General features: G+C 41.6%; 1 protein-coding gene across 2 annotated transcripts in view; it reads left to right on the forward strand.

Annotated features, from left to right (window-relative positions):
- The window catches only part of ZFAND4 (zinc finger AN1-type containing 4), a 36623-nt gene extending 27285 nt beyond the window's left edge, over positions 1-9338 (forward strand). For both annotated transcript variants that reach the window (XM_018570257.1, XM_018570255.1), the window contains exons 7-10: positions 568-1665; positions 4273-4327; positions 5748-5865; positions 9112-9338. In XM_018570257.1, the coding sequence (XP_018425759.1) occupies positions 568-1665; positions 4273-4327; positions 5748-5865; positions 9112-9247 (1407 nt within the window). In that variant the 3' untranslated portion in view covers positions 9248-9338. The remainder of the gene's footprint in view (positions 1-567; positions 1666-4272; positions 4328-5747; positions 5866-9111) is intronic.
- The last annotated feature ends 10272 nt before the right edge of the window (positions 9339-19610 follow it).

Genomic DNA, 19610 nt, shown 5'->3' on the forward strand with positions numbered 1-19610 from the left:
CCCCTTTTTCTCATGTCTTTTCTGTTGCGCTTTACTCCTTTTTTTTTTTTCTCTTCCATGAGTCAGTGAAGGTCACGTTGTTATTTAGCTGGTCATACATGAGCAGATCTCACTGTTGGATGGCCCCTGTTTATTAAGAATGCAGATGTTCAGCAGATGTAATGGATTAACAGGCAGTTCAATATACCCTCACTGCTTATCAAATATTGTTCTGTGTCAGGAATCCTTCTTACCCCATGCTGAGAGCATTTGGTTTTAAAGTTGTTAATCAGTTCTTATAATTGTCATGTGAATGGGAACCTAAAAACTTCTTAGTGTATGTATAGACATGAGGGGCGTACGTTTTATGTATTTTTTGCTCTTTGTGTCCTATTAGGAAGATTTCCCTTCACTTCCTTCCTGTCATGGAGACACTATAGGAAGCGAGTAGAAATCTCTACAAAGTGTACGTGTTTTATCTCCTTAAACGGGTGACCTTATTCGAAGATTTCAGAAAATATTGACCGTCTTCATTAGTGTGTTTTTTATTTTTTTTTGTAATTTTATATTCTTTAATTTCTCTTTCAGCTGAGGAGATCTCCAATCCTTAAACCAAGACCCCCTATGGCACCACGTCCCTCAAATGGTTCAATGGTAGCTGGTCGTTACAGGCTGTTAAAAGTCCTCCCGCACATTGGACAGACGTGCCTACCTCCTGGGAACCTTCACGCTGCTGAGCTTTCCCACAATGCACTTTCTACTCTAACTGCTGCTGCTAGTACTCTAACTGTGATTGCCGGTGATGGTCTTAAGGAAGAAGAGACCTCTGAAAGTTCAGCAGTGATTTCGTCACTTGCGAGTATTACCTTCCCTACCATAGTATCCCCAGTAGAACTTGAAAACTCACAACTTTCAACAAACACCACCCTCCCCCATATTTCTTCTTTGCCTAAAAAATATATATTGACAAAAGATGATGACTCTATATTGCATTCAAATCTAAATATAATTTCACCTGAAGAAACTTCTAGAACAGGCACAGAGTGCTTTGCACTGTTAACTGATGTAGGGTCCTCAGAGCAGTATGATGAACTGTGCAGTTTGGGGAAAGTAAAATCTGAGTTTGAACTGGCTGAAGCAGAGAAAGAGGCTCCCACCATTGAGACCCACAAAACCACAGTCCCAAATGCTCTAAATTCTGATTTGATGGAGACTGGGATTCTTAATGCAACAGATGTTAGTCCCCCAAGAAACAAATTTCTGTCACCCATTCACATTTATAGCCCGATCAACGATAATGTCTTCCCTAAAACACAGCAACAGCCTAAATGCTTTGATTTAGGAAGCTTGAGGCCACCTGCGTCACACAATCTCTTCCATTCTCTGCAGCTTCGAAGCTTGGCCGATCCCACTTTTTCCAGGACTTCTAGGTTTAGAGGTGTTGGAGTGGAATCTCCAAGAAAGAGATCCAGTGCAATTTCAAAAGTGGAGGCTAGCGACATGACTGAGGTAGCCAACAAGTCATCCCAGGAACCTGTGGGCTCACTTAACAACCTGAGATTTTTTGCTTCGCTGGCTCGAAGCGGAAGTAGGGAAAACTCCCAATTCCGGACTGTTGTTGCTCCATCAGCTTGTCTTCAGAATGAGAACCTTTCCTCTCTCAATGACAAAGGGAGCATCTTCATTGTAAGTATTTAAGTTGTTTGATTTGTTACTACCCATTGTCTAAATTGAATGTAATTATACCCAGAAATTACATATTTGAAGAGCAAAACCAAAGAGCATACAGTGAGGGGAATTTATCAAAATCTGGAGTAGCTGCACATCGTAACCAATCGGCATCTCTTTAATTTTCAAACCTTAACCGAACAAACTAAAGAGAAGCTGATTGGTTGCAACGAGCAAATGCTCCAGATCTATCTGCTCCAGTTTTGATTAAATTCCCCCAATGTAATAAATCTGTATCTAGTTCATTGACTTTATTAACCAAATGATGTTACCTATTATATCTAGTAAGAATACTACAATAATGATTGTATTTTATTATGGAGTCCATCTGCTCACAGTAGGGTTAAAGGAATATCCTAGACTTCAATGGTACATAGGGCACAGATCAGTACATTGCAGTACCTTTTACTTTGTTCAGTAGCTTTTACATTTAAAGGACTTCTTCACTTTAAAAGGAAAAGTCTTTAAAGTTGCCTGCCTATTGTTCTGACCTTCTTACTTCAGTACTTTCCAACCTAATATGTCATGTGCACCAATGGGCACACCTTTCCTATTTATAATAAAATACTTAAATTTATATTAAGAAAATGAAATGGGGAAAAAGTGTAAAAGTCTACACAGGATGTTTAAACTCGTTTTATACATCCTTCAAGTTTTAAAATGAAAAGGCTGTTGGACTGCTTCTCCACGGGACTCTTCAGTTTCTAGGTGCTACTCACTGCGGGCTGCACGGTGTAGACCTAGCAGGAGCATGTATAGGTGGCAAGTAAAAGATTTTGAGGGAGTGCTACTGGCTGTTCCGTTGTAACAACAGACTTGCCGAGTATGTTTGCGACGTACTTCTTTTCCGGTGTTGCCAGGGATAGAATGGGGACCTGTGCCAAATGCAGGAAACAAAGTCCCGCAAACGTGCGGGAACGCGCATTCTCACGATGCACGTCCCCACTTTGCCCTGGTGTGGAACTCAGAGGCTGCTGTATAAACGTTTTGCCTAATGTAAAGCTGGGTGAATGCCATTCGCATGGCATTCCCTCCAATAGATGGAGACAAGAAGTTCCTATGCTCCATCTAGTGGCCAGAAAGCTGTGCAAACATCTTCTGAGCTGTACACTGGCCTGAATGTGACTGTACATCAGCACCTATGAGTTCTTTTTCCTAAAGCATATCTAAGCCTAAAAACAAAGTTGACCAGTCATTGGATGAAGTGCCGGCATTAGGGCTCTTATTTTCTGGCTTTTTCACTTTTTTTTTCACTGGGTAATCTTGCAAATAACCCGTTTGTGTCCGAAGGTGTCTGCCTCCATAGACACAACCCACTGAATGAGTATAGACATTTTTGCCATCCATACTGGACATCAAACACATCTACCTTTTGTTCATCTTAACTACATAGTATTGGATTAGCAGTTGAATCGAAAAGTCTAGGTTTTTTTTTTTATCCGTTCCGATCACAGGAGTTGACAAGGACACTTCTGGCAAGATCAACGGCTATTTTTTGGAAGTGCTCAAAATGTTCTTATCTAAGGACTGGTAAGCTACTATATTATATATTGATATCTTAGTTGCAGTAAGACATAGCAACTAATCGGAATCCATCTTGTACCATAACAGTTTCGCCTAACAGAGCCATGTGGTCAAGGAATGTAAAATTCTACATGGCTGTGTTTGACACTTGAGATTGATACTTAGGAGCTGAAAGAGAGCATAAGTAGCAGTGGAACAAGGAATTACTGTTGGATATCCGTATGTAAAGCTGAAAAAAGTAATTACAGTGGTAATTAGGAAACGGCGTAGAATTATAACAAATTTAATGTAAATCTTGAAAGCCTGATATTTACATAAGCCCAGTCATGACTGGTTCTCTTTAAAGAGAAACTAAAATAGGTTTGGGTACATTTTTAAAACAGGAGCTTCCTGCCTTTTTGGCTTCCTTTTGTGTGACCGTTGATGAGGGAGTTGCTGCTCTTACTTATTCTCTTCTAGATTTCAGGTTGAGCTATTGATCTGTATTGTTGCTTTAGAGAAGATGAAGGAAAACATGAAAAATGAGCCTTAAGCTGCTGGCTGGATAGAAGGCTACAATATTTATAAGCAATATTTCATATTTGACTAACATGTATTTTTTTATTCTTGGCTATTATAAAAAAAATAATTACTGTATTACCTTTTAAATATGTTGGCGAGCGTTTTGAGTTTCATGCAGTTTGCACCCTTATTTAATCATTAGGTAGATATTTCTACTTCTGTTTTACAGCTCAGTAAGTTTAGGATCACCAAGCATTAGCATAGACCTGATTAATTATGTTTGAAGTTTGACTTGGCTGCATTTAAATGGTGCCAATGTACTGTAAAATAAGTTCTCTGACTTTATTATTCATGCCCCAGGAAAAAAGTTTAAGACCCTTGAAATTAATATGACTTTATTGGTTGGAAAGCTGATTGCAAGTTCTTCCAGTTCCTTTTTCAGTTTGCCATAGCTTACGTATATTTTTGCCATTTAAATGTGTTTTTGATTTCTTCTTTCTCTAATATACATAAACTTCTTTTTTTGCAATTTTTCCTCAGACTTCGCATGGCCTTGGAGAGAGTGAGGCCAACGCAGACTTTGGAAAGAAAATGGGTAAGGGCTATGATTAATGCAACTCAGTCTTATGATGGATGATCCTATAATCTGCAGACATCAGGACCTGCTGGTCCAGGAACATTATACTACGCTACGGCTAGACAAAGCGCAGGGGCTCCCTGTAAAAAGTAATGACAGGTTGACAGGAGCTGCAGCTGTCCTCCACTATTTGCATGTATCAGATAATCACTGGATGTGCAATCCAGTGATTATATGTGGCTAGGGACAGATGACTGGCCGTGGACGCAATCTATCTGTGTTCAGGGCCATTTATCTGTCTCTAGCCACAGGTAACTGATACATATGTTCAATGCAGCCCCTGTCAGCCTTTTGTTGCTTTATACAGGCTGAGTAGCCACAGCTGTCTGGAACTTTCTGTAAATCCAGCCACAAGAGTCCTCCTGATTCTTGCCGCAAGAATCCACTGTCCATCCTGAAAAGCCCCATTCGAATGAATCCTTATTCTCATTATACATAGTTACATAGTATTTGAGGTTGAATAAAGACATTAGTCCATCAAGTCCAACCTATTAGGATCTCATTCTAGGAGTACCTGTACTCCTGTATATTACGGTCCCTTAAAAAATCGTCCATTATGTAATGAACTGGGGGGTTGTGCAGTTACTAAAGCTTCCAGGCAGTTCCCTTTCTGCGACCATCTACTGTCCTCCTGCTAAATCCTCAAAAGCATTTGTATTGGTTCTTTCTGTATAATTTTCCAAAAGGGTTTTAGCCTCAATATTTGTTTAACAATGATTGTATTTGTGCACATGGACTTATTCCTTCCCGAAGGTGCAATTACCGCTTTTTACACCTATAACCATCTATTTGTATGAATTGCCTTTTATAATGGGCTTCAGCATTTTGTTCAAATGCTAACCCCATGAGGCAAGTAGCCAATGCACCCTAAAAATTACAGCCGATTCTTAACGTTGAGGTTTTCTCTAGTCGTCAATGGAGTTGACTCCTAAACAACAACAAAAAATACATTTGTCCAACCAATCTAATAATTATATAATAACTATAATTATATATCTAAGGCCTGATATCTACAGTAAATATCTTTCGAGATTCCTGACCAGTTCCCGTTTCAGCTCAAACACATATCTCATGCTAACTCCGTGGCAATCCAACCCAGGGCTCCATTGTATCTACTCTGATGTGCTAAACGCTAAGCTGCAATTTTGCTTCTGCCCCCAAATTGGGGCTCGTTTTTAAAATTGCTGCTATTTATTTCACAGAAATTCCAGTTCTCTTTATTGCAGCACAATGCGAGAGCAAACAACTTGATAAGTGCAGCAATGATCTTTATCCTGAGAACTGCTCTGTTGTGTGTGTTCTGGAAGGGAGTTTATTTCTTTCATGGGTGCCACGGTGCTGTAAGTGCACTATAAAGATGTATTATTCTTATTCACAGTTGAAGCAACACATCTTTTCCCTCCTGTGAAGCCTGCCTTTCGCAATAAGAAGAAAACCACTAAGCACTGTTTCCTGTGTCGTAAGAGAACCAATTTGGCAACAAGCTTCGAGTGCAGGTGATCATTTACATTCAGACCATCCCTTGAAAACCTTAAAAAAAAAAATTAGAATCAGTAACACGGGGCAGGAACGTGCCTATGCTAGCTATATTGTAACAAACGGCTACAACAATGAAGACTGCACCATTAACCATTAACCTTCCTTATGTAGGTGTTGTTTATTTTTTGTAGCTGCCTCTTTGATTATTTATGCTGTTGCTAGATTTGCATGACATGTGTTCACATAAGTTGTACTCGTATAATATTTATCGTATAATATCTTTTTTTTTTTGTCTCGTTTGTCAATGGAAAGCTCCATCTCAGTGCTATGGGTGATTGGTGCTTGTTCCGATTCTTGCACTACCATTTAAGGATGTCTTGTAAACCTGGAACCCTTTAAAGGAGTTGTAAAGTCCCAGCATATACTGTCCTGTTATAACATTGGCTTTGTAATAGGAATACATTTTTATAGTTCTTTTAGATAATGCAATCAGAGCTTAGTTGAAAAAAAATCCCTTTTTATATAGCGAGTGCTGCCTTCTGTCTGCCCATCATTTTCAACAACTTCCTGGATTCCCAGTGTGCTTTGTGTCTCTTTTCCTGTTGCCTAATGCAATCTCAATTTCTCCATATCCCATAATGCATTGCTCCAGTAAGCAATGATGATTTTACATTGTTCAGACGTTGAGTTGTAGTTCAGGAGGCAGGCTCTGTGAGTTGTGACAGAAAAAGTGCCTATTCACAGGGCTGAAATTATGTCCGTGCATTAGGAAGTACAACCTAGGGGAATCTTCAATAAGTAGGTTTACAAACTTCTAGATCAATATGGTTATTAGGAGTGGGATCGAGCTTATGGAAATTCAATGTAGATATACATATTTTATTTTTAGTTTTTAACCATAGATACCCCTTAATAGATCACTTCATAAACTGCCCAGTTTTTATCTTCTACTAATTTTAGAGTTGGACTCCGGGCAACAAAACGTTAATGGAAGTATATTCCTCAATAGCCACAAAGGATGTAAATCCACTTTGTGAGCTTTTTTTACGCCTACTCAATACTATGCAGCCCAATATTTGAATTCAGTTTTGGCTAAGACTGGTATAGTGCAGTTCATGTTGCCTCGATATACTTTTCTGAGACTCCAGAGTGAGATCTCCTGCTCACTAGTTTGTGTGTTTTTTGCCCTGTCCATGATTTACCTTTTGACTTTAGGCTAAACAAAAGAGACAGAGGCCACACATGGTAGTGAATGGGACATTCATCTGGGATTTTTAGAGGGGAAAAACTTTTTAACCTTGCAAATGGATGGTTATTTCCAGCAGCAGCTGGAAGTGTGGTGGCTTCCTTCAAACCGGTCATGGGTACTAGGGCTGCAGCTAACTATTATTTTCATAATTGATTAGTTAGCCGATTATTAAGCGGTTAATCGGATTTAAAAAAAAGGCTCCAGTGATGGACTACTAGTTTGTATTGAGATTGTAGTCCATCACAGGAGCAAGCTTGGAGCGGTGGAAGTAAAAAAAAAATAAAAAAAAAAGTGTGGTGTAATATAGTACATTATACAGCAGCGCAATGCAGAATACCAGCAGCTATAGAGGAATACAACAAATCGCTGCAATAGTACATTATACTATAATGTTCTATTGCTGGGATTTGTAGTCCTCTGTAGCTGGCGTTATTCTGCGTTGCGCTGTAGAATTTATTATTGCTGGGATTTGTAATTCCTCTATAGCTGGTGGTATTCTGCAGTGCGCTGTATAATGATTATACGGCGCAACACAGAATACCAGCAGCTACAGGGGACTATTGCTGGGATTTGTAGTCCCCTGTAGCTGCTGATATTCTGCATTGCACTGCGTATAATGTATTCTTGCTGGGATCTGATGTATTCCTCTATAGCTGGTGTTATTGGGTATGATGCAGGAATAGAGAACGGGTATGATGGTGGGATGGGGTGCAGAGGATGGGTATGATGATGGAATGGAGAGGACGGGTATGATAGTGGAATGGAGTGCAGGGATGGAGAGGACGTGTATGATGGTTAAATGGAGTGCAGGGATGGAGAGGATGGGTATGATGGTGGAATGGGGGGCAGACATTGGGTATGATGGTGGAATGGGGTGCAGAGAGGATGGGTATGATGGTGGAATGGAGTGCAGGGATGGAGAGGATGGGTATGATGGTGGAATGGGGGGCAGACATTGGATATGATGGTGGAATGGGGTGCAGAGAGTGGACGGGTATGATGGTGGAATGGAGTGCAGGGATGGAGAGGATGGGTATGATGGTGGAATGGGGGGCAGACATTGGATATGATGGTGGAATTGGATATGATGGTGGAATGGGGTGCAGAGAGAGGACGGGTATGATGGTGGAATGGGGTGCAGAGGATGGGTATGATGAATGGAGAGGACAGTGTATGATGATGGTGGAATGGGGTGCAGAGGACGGTTATGATAATGATGATGGAATGGAGTGGATGGGTATGATGGTGGAATGAGGTGCAGGGATCGAGAGGATGGGTATGATGGTGTAATGGGTTGCAAAGGACGGGTATGATGGTGAAATGGAGTGCAGGAATGGAGAGGATGGGTGTGATGATGGGATGGGGTGCAGAGGACGGGTATGATGGAGGGAATGGGGTGCAGGGATGGAGAGGATGGGTATGATGGTGGGATGGGGTGCAGAGGATGGGTATGATGGTGGATTGGGGTGCACGGTGTCGGGTCCCAGGCTCCGGGGTGCTCGGGACACTTACTGTCTGAACAGTCCCTCCATGTCTTTCTGCTGAACGGTTCAGCCTGGATGCCAGCTCGTCCCCAGCCAAAGTCTCCGTCCCTCGTCGTGCTCGCATCCCCGGCACCCGTCATGTGATCGGCCCGGCTAGATGTAAGGAGCGACAGGATTGGAGGCTGAACCGCGGCGTGCGCGGCTTGTGTGTGGAGCCGCGAACAGGCAATGTAATAGATAGCCGACTAATCGACAATTGATTTTAATCGACTAAATCGACTCGTTGTTGCAGCTCTAATGGGTACCTTTTTTTTTTTTTTTTTTAAGTGTCTGTCTAAAACCTGCACAAGATCCATACTTCTGCTTTGCCTTCTAACATTGCCTTCTTTGTTTTTGGGTGGAGTTGACCTTTAAATATTCACAAATATGGGCAAAAAATGACTGCTTTGCTATTCTTTAATAATGGTGGACGCTTACTGTACACTACTGACCTATTTTCACACAGTAAATATATATTTCTTATTTTGTAGATGTGGAAATAACTTTTGTGCCACTCATCGATATGCAGAAACTCACAACTGCACATATGATTACAAGACTGCAGGAAGAAGACATTTGCAGGAAGCAAACCCTGTTGTAACGGCACCAAAACTCCCCAAAATCTAAACTGTGCACGCTGTGTAGCTCACTAACTACTCCCTCCGTCTGCTAGTCACATGATTATTTTACTTTCAATAAATTTTTATTGGTTTTGGTTACTGGTTTTATTATTCTTATCAACACACATTACATTAGTTGCCTACACCAGTACCAACCTCCATTCAGTCATAGGGGCTGAGTCTGCTTTGTTTATAGGCAGTGCCTTTTATGAATGAAACGATAGAATGACCACTTATCTGATGGCCACACATTTTTCAATGTAGCTAATATTTTATCTAGTTGTGGTGCCCAGAGATGGCCTGTTTTTATTTCCTGGTATCATCAAGACATGAATAGATAATATTTCCAGCGTCTGATAGTAACTTTTATACAAAAGTTATGACACTATATAAAGGTGAATAAAAAATGAGCTCCCAAAAAGGTAGTTGGATATAAATAACAAAACATATTGTAGAAAACGTTAGATGGAAAATAACCACCGGCGTTATAATCACCATACGGCAACTAGTTTTCGAAGGGGAGGATGTTTGGTAGAGAAGGCATCAAGATGACCTGGGGTTTTTTTTTTAACCTTCTGAAAGCCTGATTGTTGTATGAACCTTGTCATGGGTCAGGGTATAAACTGGAATCAGGTCTGTGGACCCTATCTACTACACTGGCAGGGACACTTAGAGAAAAGGGTGCAAGCAGTGTAGACTGACGACTACCAGAGCTGGAGTGCAAGCAGGGGAACTGAAGGAGGTGGTGGAAGACAGAATAGGCTGGTTGGGCAGGGTGTAGTAAAGGTAGGTGACATGGGGTCCCCCAGGATGTGGAATCTAAGGGCCAGCCAGTGTTCACCAGAGCTCCTGATGGTGGAGATGGGCTTGTCTGCATGTTGACCCCAGGTCACAATCCCTAGGTTAACCCAACTCGCCTCGGCCAAGAATGGTTGACAAGGTCAGGGACAGACAGATGACTAGGACCTCCAGGGGCAATCCAAAGGATAGGGACCGGCTGAAGACTGGAGTATCCAAAGGAGAGGTATAGACAGAATAATGGGATCACCAGGGACAAGTCAGAGCAGACTAAGGACAAAGATTTCAAGGTGAGCCTTCTCCCACTGACCATAAATGTAAGGGGCAGCCTTCTCCTACTCACTATTAATGAAAGGGAGGGAGGGTTCTCCCACTGACCACCAATCTAAGGGGGGTACTTCTCTAGTGACCACCATTGTAAGGGAGCACTACAATCCAGAACCCAAAAATATTCATATAAAAATGATTACAATACTTTAATCTAATACTGTACAAAATATAAAGAAAAATAAACCAATTACAGGTACCTTCGTGGCTGGTGTGAGGAAGACAAGAGAGGAGAATTATTGTGTAGGACGACTTTCACTAACGGAATTATTGCTATCTCTTGGCTCAATGGAATCTTTCATTTCGTGAAACCTTAAGCAAAGAATCTATCCAATGACACTTGCTGTTGCCTCCTTTTGAGGATTTCGCGGAAATGTGACATTGCATTGTTGTTAAACAGATTCATCGCTGGCACTGCTACAGCTTTATTTGGGTGGTGCTTTTCTACAAAATTTTTCTCGTATTGCAAGACATCGCTCGTATATCAAGGCAAAATATTTCAGAAATGTTTGTTTGTCTTGCGGAACACTCGCAAACCATGTTACTTGCAGAAAGATCACAAACAGATGAAACAAGCGCACAACTGGTTATAAATCCTGAGTGGAAGCGGGCTGAAAAAGTATAGCGTGCTAGCTCCTACCAACAGGGAGAGGACCCTGCAATTCAGTACATATATAAAAAAACACGAGTGAAGATCTTCACTTTGAGGCTTGACAAAGTGTCTGTGCCTCGAAACGCGAAAGAAGTGGTACATGCATGAATCCATAACCAGCCTTTATAGCAGGGAGCACAATGGGAAGGCTTACAACACTACAAAACACAAAAATTCCCCAGCCCCAACCTGCCAGCCAGCCTGCAACCAAACAAGTAGCCCTGTCAACAGTATGCGTTAAAATCAGAGGTTTTAGTTGCACAAACTTTTGGCCAAAAATATGTAGAAGCCACACTGCCGCGCCAAGGCACCTCTGCAAAGTGTGGTCCTAACTCTATGTATCTGAGTCTCCAAGTGTGAGCATATTAATATGCTGTATGCATATGGCTCCCAGACACGAATGGCATTTGGGAGCTCCCGAATGCAATTGGGGTCTGGGAGCCTCAGCTTTAGTATTATTATACACTGTATATGGCCCCCGTGTTGCAGTAACGAAAATTCGTGATAAGACCCATTCTGATGTATTAAACCGAAAAACACATCTGCTTGGCCAGAAAAGTCACATGTCCGATTCGGTGTCGTTTGTGAACGAAATTCGGACGGGATCCGAAATTCAGAAACGGAAATTCGGATTCAGACACATTTGGATCTGTCCAAATTTCAGAAAATTCTTTCGAATTTTGTTTTAGAACAAAACGAATCGCACATGTCTGACTACATTTGCTTCTTACTGTAATTAGCAAACCGTTAAGAAAAAACACAAACTTTGTTGTCTCTGGAAGGATCTTATTTAAACTTGCTGATGTTTAATGCAAATTTTATCTTTTTCCCCTCCCTGCCTTATCCCTGTTCTTCATGTTGCAGTAGAAATGCTGGCAATTTCAGTTTCTCATATCCCTGTTATCCCTTAGCTTAAAAGATTGTGCTCAGCAGGAACCCTACAACATATGTTTTACTACTGGCCACATCTAACAGGTCGAACCTCTGAAAGAGGTGAGTCGTTTTCTTTCCTAGTTGATTGCTATCATTGCGGCACGTGAACTTTTACTTTTCAAAAACTGAAAGAAGCCTGCTGGGAAGAGTTGGCAAAATCGCCAGTAGGGAGCAGTAAGCACAAATGAACAGATGATATATGGAGAAAAAAAAACTATAAAATATGGAGAACAAGTATTAAAGTTCCAGTTTGTAGATTGCTGTTGTACGTACTTATATATTGCAGCTTATAGCAAAATACTCTCCCTCTACATTTGTAAGCAAAGATTTCCTTCTGTGCAGAGAAAAGAGTGCCTATTTATGTGAAGTGTTTTTAGATCTTGCATGTACGCCCTATTTAGGATATTACTGTATACCCAGGTAAACCCCTGTGCCCAGTCTCACACCTGGACAATAAGATACATTTCTATTCTGAAATAATATGCAAGTTACAAATAGGTTAACCAGACTGAGAGGAGCAAGGAAGTAAAAGCCCTACTGCAATAACCCTTGCAAATAGATTTACGCTAAGGACACAGACTTTAGCAAAACACTTCAATAAAATAAGTAGGTTAGAACCTCTGTTTTCCTGTTCAAGTAGCCGTCTTTTCCTGTCTTGCTAGTGTATTCCCCATCACCTTTTGTGAGGTGTAAACTAGACATTAAGTGATTGCCAGGACTGTAGTCAGCCTGGCTGGATTATAGTGGCATTTATGTGGTTAATTCCCAGTGTCTGGCATTGACTACTCCCCTGGGTAGAGTGTGACTTTGCTGTATTGATGGACAGCCAATGAGAGGCACTGTGCGTATATGTACAGTACAGCAGCCAAACACTGGGTTTCTTTCAGCCAGTGGTGCATGCTGGAATAGGGCACATACAGAATAGGATAGAGGATAGGGTACTCAGACTAGTCAGGACTGGGTGCCGTCCAGCCAACCCCCAGGCTAGGTGGGCAGAGTGTGGGAAATGTTTCCCTGTGCCTCAATTATGGAGAAGGCCTGTGTTGTTGCCACAGAAGGAGAACCAGGAAAGATGGTGGCTACTGGAGGTGCCTAGAACATAGAGGTGCATGTGTGGTGTCTTTCCTGCTGAGGATCTGTGCTCATCCCCTATTCATCTGTTACTCCAATTACTATTCGATGTACCACAAGAGGATCTACACTGAGATGCTAAAAAGTTCTGGTGAGTCTGGAGTCTATGTCTGTTACACCCTGGATGTCTGGAATCCCTATACCCTCTCTCCCCAGTATGGAAATGTTAATAAAAGTTATTTAGCATTGCATTACTGGAGTGGATACCAGCTTTGTGGGCTAGTAGAAGAGGGCGGTTATTCTGGCGGCTCCTTAGAGGGTGGGCTCTACACTGTCACAGAGACAGGAAGTGAAATTCCCCAAACAAAGTTATGGACAATAAAAGAAACACCCGGCATTCCTGCTGCATGAATGCCAGAAAGCCCAGTGTGAACAGAGCCTTACTCTTAACACGTTCCTCAGTCTTCCATCTACTGTAGACTGAAGTGCTTGCTGAGTCCAAATGTACCATAGATCAGGGCTCAAAATTTCAACTCACCCCCTCGCAATTGGTGAGTGAAAATTGCGTGGGGGCGAGTGGAAAATCACTGGGGGGTGCTACCAGCGGGGGGAAACTGCCGCTGCTTCAGCAGTGGCGATCACCCGTTCAGTTCTCCCTCCCTTCTCTTCTCCTCCTCGGGTGATCGTCACTTCTGAGGCAGTGCAGCTGTCTTCACTCCGCCACCCCTGGCCACCGTCAGTTTCCTCCGCCCTTCTCAGCTGCCATAGGCTGGGAGGAAGACTGCAGAGAAACAATTGGCCGGCTGGCAGGACAGTGTGGGACCTGAAGAGAGGCTTCACCTCGGACATGGAGGATACATCGCTGTACACCTCTCCCCCACCACCACCACCGGCAAAGGAAGTGGGCACCTGAATCACATGAGCTATTTGCACTGTAAGTCCCTCTTTCTTTCTTCCTTACACCGCTGACCTCTACACTGTGCCTTATTACTGACCTTTATACTGCTTACCTCTGTATTGTGCGTTACATTACTGACCTCTGTACTCTGCGTTGCATTACTGACCTGTGTACTGTACGTCATACTGCTGACCTCTGTACTCTGCGACAGCTGAGTGATAAACAAAAAAGATACATTTTTGTTAATATTTAAGGTACTTGAATTCATTTTTAAAATTCAACTCTTGAGTTTAGTGTCACTTTAAGGCTGAGGTCCAAGGACAGTGTCAGCACCAATTCTGAGATGATTTGAGGATCTACAGCCGAGTGACGAGTCATACACAAGTCATTAACATATCTGCATGCATTCCGGAGAATTACAAAATGCAATTTGCTATAACCTATGGCTATTATAACTGAGGGTACAGAGCGGCAGACGTGCTGCAGAGAGCCATGGTATGAAGCAGCCATCACTAAATGGCGGACCGCAGTCCTGTGCACATATTCCTGTGCTTGATGATCTCTATTGGAGGGCCGGAAAAACATCACAGGCCTGATAGACCCCTGATGCCCACATAAAGAGAACCTGTCGCCTTCAAATACTGTCACATAGGGGCTTGTTCTCCCTTTTGTGATACGGTAGCAAAAATTAAGTGAAAAAGTGTGCATTGCAGTGCAGCTGCTGGTATGAAAATGGCAGACCATGGTACAGACAAAAACGGAGTGACCGTTCTGTCCGGACGCAATTCGGACCATGGCTTGATGAAAATGTTATTCATTGGACTACCTTGAATTTTAATTCACTACTGCTGGTATAAAACATTGGTAGGCAACCCTGACGCCCCAGGGGTGGTGGAACTACAGATCCCATGAGTAATTGCAGTACCCTGACAGCCAGAGGCATGCCTCTCAAAGGTAGAAGGATGATAGGATTTGTAGTTTCACCACAGCTGGAGTGCCTAGGTTGCCTACCCAACTTATAAAGCCATGCCACTCATAGTGAAGGGAGAGTGGCTTCACATGCTACTATCAGTACTCGAGATCGTAGCTTTACTGCAATGAAACCTGGAAGAGGAAAGAGAGAGAATGACATATATGAAATAGTTTTATGACACTTAATGCATCTGCCAAAAGAAGCCCTGGGCAATAAAGTTTTATGTCCTAACCCCAGCATTTTCATATATCTACTCACACTAACTGATAAAAAGATTGATACATTAGCCCCATAACATGCAATGATTTATAGAGGACCCAATTCTTCCATACAGCTTTGCCACAGAGCTATTATTCTATTTAAATGAATAGACATTTCCATATACTATTTGATCAGATAATCTACAAACGTATAGCAAAGCTCTTATGTGAGTTGATAGTGGGTGCATGAAACATTAAAGCAGAATTAGTAGCATGCCGTAGATAGCTATTATGTTCCATTTGATTTTAAATCACAATATAAAACACTCAGAAGCAACAGGAGCTCAACGCTTATTTGTCTGTAAACACTATAATTTTCAGCTTGATGTGCCCGAGTGTCTACTTCACAACACACTGCTCTTGTTAAAAATTGCTATGCTTCAAAAACATACTGCTTCCATTGCTGTGAGATACAGATCATTACTTTGGCAGGTACCAATTTCTACGCACTGGAGACTCTGATGTACTGTGACTTCAGAATGTTGGTTTTGGAATAGAAAGCTATGTACCAAAGGCATGACAGCTAACGTCATCTATATATTTCATAGACCTTGGAAATAATGCTTCAGAGTCAATATCAAAGCATGACAGCTAGCAGCCTGTGGTCTGATTATATATTTCAAAGACATCAGAAATGATGTGACAGAGATAAATGTTATTTATACATAATTAATGCTTTATCTTGCTGCTGTTCAACTAATATAAGTACTGCTGCTTCAAGACAGGTTCTCTTCCACTGAGTGGCATTTTGTAGCATGTTACCAGGAAACTTCCGGTCCTGTTTATCCAGGTCTAAATTTCCAGAGAAGCAATTAAAACCCAACTGAATTTTCACTTTCAGGGCCCATTCACACCACAGCATTGTATTAATCACATGATATGCTGCAATTAGCACTAGGTTCGTTGCCTTGCCATTTATTTGAACAGCACCCCAATGCACCTCCCACTCTCAGCAGCCATTCATTGCAGTGCAATCCACTGTACCACATATCCTGTACATTGTATGCAAGCACATTGAAGTGCCATTCAAATAAATGGCAACACAACGAACCTAGCGCATCATTGGAGGGACAGACAGGAGGGGACAGGCACAGTTGGCTGTGCCTATTTACAAGATGTATGCACAATCTCGTAAATACTGTACATCACATAGGTCATAATGCCACGAAATAAAGACTCGGCAAGGTGACCCAGTGTCACCTTGAGGAAGGGAAGGGACTCTAGGCAGCCCCAAAGCATTGGCATTATGTGTATACCAACAGTATGTGATGTATTTACAATAAACAAGATTATGTTTGCATCTTGAGTGCTGGTGACTTATCTTCTATTAGCCTTATTTTGCCGCAAACTCTTGTGACGTGTGGTGTCTGATCAGACCAAGGTCTAGATTTAGGCCTACTACATTATAAGTTGCATAGGTCATAATGATACTGCACCACAAACTATGTGTGTTGGTGGTCTCTAATAAATATTTGGGTAGGAGTAGTGTAAGTGGCTGACGTTGTTTAAGGGGCTTGCCCAATAGTGGGGGGCTTGTAAATTCTGCAAAATACGTCTTATTAAATGTTATTTTAGTGCGTTAGTTGTAATTTTAATAAGTCATAAATACCTACAGAAATGTGAAGCAAACTTCGTGATTTCTCTGCTGTTAAAAAAAACGCACCTGTAGATTTGAAAAAAATCTGTATGCTCTAAATATAAAAGACCTTTTTGTTTTTATGTTGAAGGTTCTTTTTCCAACTACCTTGCCTCTGATAAGGAAATTCAATTGTGGAAAGGATTCAGATCAGAGTGACATTCTGGGATGCAGAATGACTGTGGAGATTGTCACGCTTACATTTTGACCAGGCTGACCTGCTTTCTAGTGAAGAAAGAACTGAAACAGTCTGGCCAGCAGTTCTCTGGATCCATCCCTGAAATGTGCTGGGCAATGATACCAGCCCAGAACAACAGGTATACAGCTCAGTGTTCCAATGAGTTCAGAGTAGTGCTATTCTCATACTTGTATGCATTTTAGCATCAAAAGGCCCTTCACAAATTTAGTGACCGATAAATTTCAGGAGAATATAAGCGGGGACCATCTGCCATGGTGAATTGCTACCTATGAACAGTGATGCATGCAAAAGTGGGGCTCCACGTATCTGTATGAATGTAAATCCCTGGAGGTCCAGGGGTTTACGTCCACACACCAGCATACACGCTAGTACCGCTGTATACTTGTGTACAGTCACATACAGCCATTGGCTTCTATGGGAGGCTGTAGGTAGCATCTTTAGCTCCCTGGTGGAGGGTAAATACACCGGAATTTCTGCTGTACTGCATCAGCAGCCCCTGAGTATGACATTTATATTATACTCACTTAAAGAGCTATGTCAGAACACCAACTTATCCCGAAACCTCTTTATTCCAATACAGTGAAAAAGCATGGGTTGAAGACTGGGAGTGGATGCCACACAGACAAGGCTTACTGTTAGGATCCAGAGCGCCTCTAGGTGGCGCAGGAGCTGAGACCTGCAGCTTCAGTGCTCACCTGCGGGTGTTTCCCAGCTGCCAGTACTTAGCCATCACCTGGTGCTTCCTGGGAGGATATGTAAACCCTCCCTGCAGTCAGGATGATGGCTCAGTATCGTTTCTGTTTCCTGAAACTTGAACCCTGAGTCCCCAGTTCCGGTGAACCCTGCTTTCCGTCCAGAGTCCTGTTACCAGTCCTGTACCTTGTTTGTGTCCCGAGCCTGGTTACCCATTTGCAGTCCTAGATACCTCTTGTTGCCATTACCTGCCTTTCCTCCTGTTGCCATTACCTGCCTTTCCTCCTGTTGCCATTACCTGCTTGTCCTCTTGTTGCCATTACCTGCCTTTCCTCCTGTTGCCATTACCTGCTTGTAGTCTGGTTGATGTTACTTATTTATGTTTGCTTTTGGGTGTTGTTTAGTTTTATTAAATTATGTTTATTAAACTGTATATAATACATTCTGCCCTGTCCGGTGTGGTCATAAGTGTTTGGTCTGCCTGTGTGGGTACCTGCGCAGGTGTGGGGTCACCTGTGCCGGTATCCTTGACACTTACACATACAATATCTGATTTATAATTTAGCGATTACATTGTAGAAAAAAGAAACCCTAGTAACATAATATGAATTTCTTATTCAACAATAAATATCGGTAACCTACAACCTACATTTCTTTTTCCTTCTTCCCAAAACCTCAGATAATAATATCTAAGAGACTGTCGTTTCTTCTAATAAAATAGATCTGGCAGTTTTGGATTTAATCCCACATCTCAAAATTAAAAAGAAGGTGCCTTTCAGATAAACTATGTTGTAGACACAGTATCCAGCATCCCAAAAGATTTAATCAAATCTTTTAGTATCACATAATATATTGTACTATCATGGCATGCCTGAAGTTTTGGAGATCAGTGGTCCTTTGATATTGTCTTCCTTTGAACATTTTGAATGCTGGGGAATGAGATGTAGGGGTTGCATGAATATTAACATATAGAGAGGCATAAAATACACTAAGGAGGCGATTCCTTTAAATCTAGACTAGTGAATTACAATAAAGTGCTAACACTGTTTTACATAATAAAGTCATGCTTGCATACTGAAACAGGGCCATGAACTTTCTGCACTATGAATCACAGTCTGATCCAGGCTCTAAAATAGAAAATGAAAAGTTCAAGGCTTAAATCTTTAATGCAGATTTACTGCACACACGCTAACATTCTCCCTTGTCAGCACCAGTGTAAATACACAGTGTAACAATACACTCAGAGGCATGTGAAGTATTAGTCAAGCCTGGCCCTCATTGTTTGCTAGATGACACAGTCATATCAGGGCCACTTTAATAATAATGCAAGTATCATCAATCTGGGGCCCCAGTGTACCATAACATTTAAAGGGGAAACAATATCCATAGCTTGTATGCGGCTAGTATGCAAATTGAGTCAAAATGCTCTTTTATTATCTCTTAAAGGACAACTATTGTGAATATGTGACACTGAAACAACAGGCTTCTGTGTGGACATGATTATTTCACGCACACTCTGAAAGGGTGAATCATTTCATTGGCCTGTTTCCAAATTATACATAGTTAATGTCTGAGCTGTGTTTTTTTATTATATTTCACAGAAACCAGTTTGAGATGTTTCTAAAATGTTAGACTCTGCAAATTGTATCTCTTATTTCTGGTTTTGTCTTCTTGTTGTTTACTTTACAAATACCCCTCAAGGTTGTTTCATGATTCTTACTATCATGAGTAGTTTTGTATACGTGCATGGTTTTAATTGTTTTATGCTCTGCCATCCCCGTTTTAGTTTCACATATAACCTTTTATTTTAGCAATAAACCTTTGAATATAGAGTGAATACACAACTTGTGTGACTCTTTATTCCCAAGTACTTGTCTGAAGCTGACAGCACGATTGAGTCCCGGGAAACCTTAAAGAGAAAGTCCTACCA

This window comes from Nanorana parkeri, unplaced genomic scaffold (assembly GCF_000935625.1).
Source record: "Nanorana parkeri isolate BGI_ZX_2015 unplaced genomic scaffold, ASM93562v1 scaffold1488, whole genome shotgun sequence".
NCBI lineage: Eukaryota > Metazoa > Chordata > Amphibia > Anura > Dicroglossidae > Nanorana > Nanorana parkeri.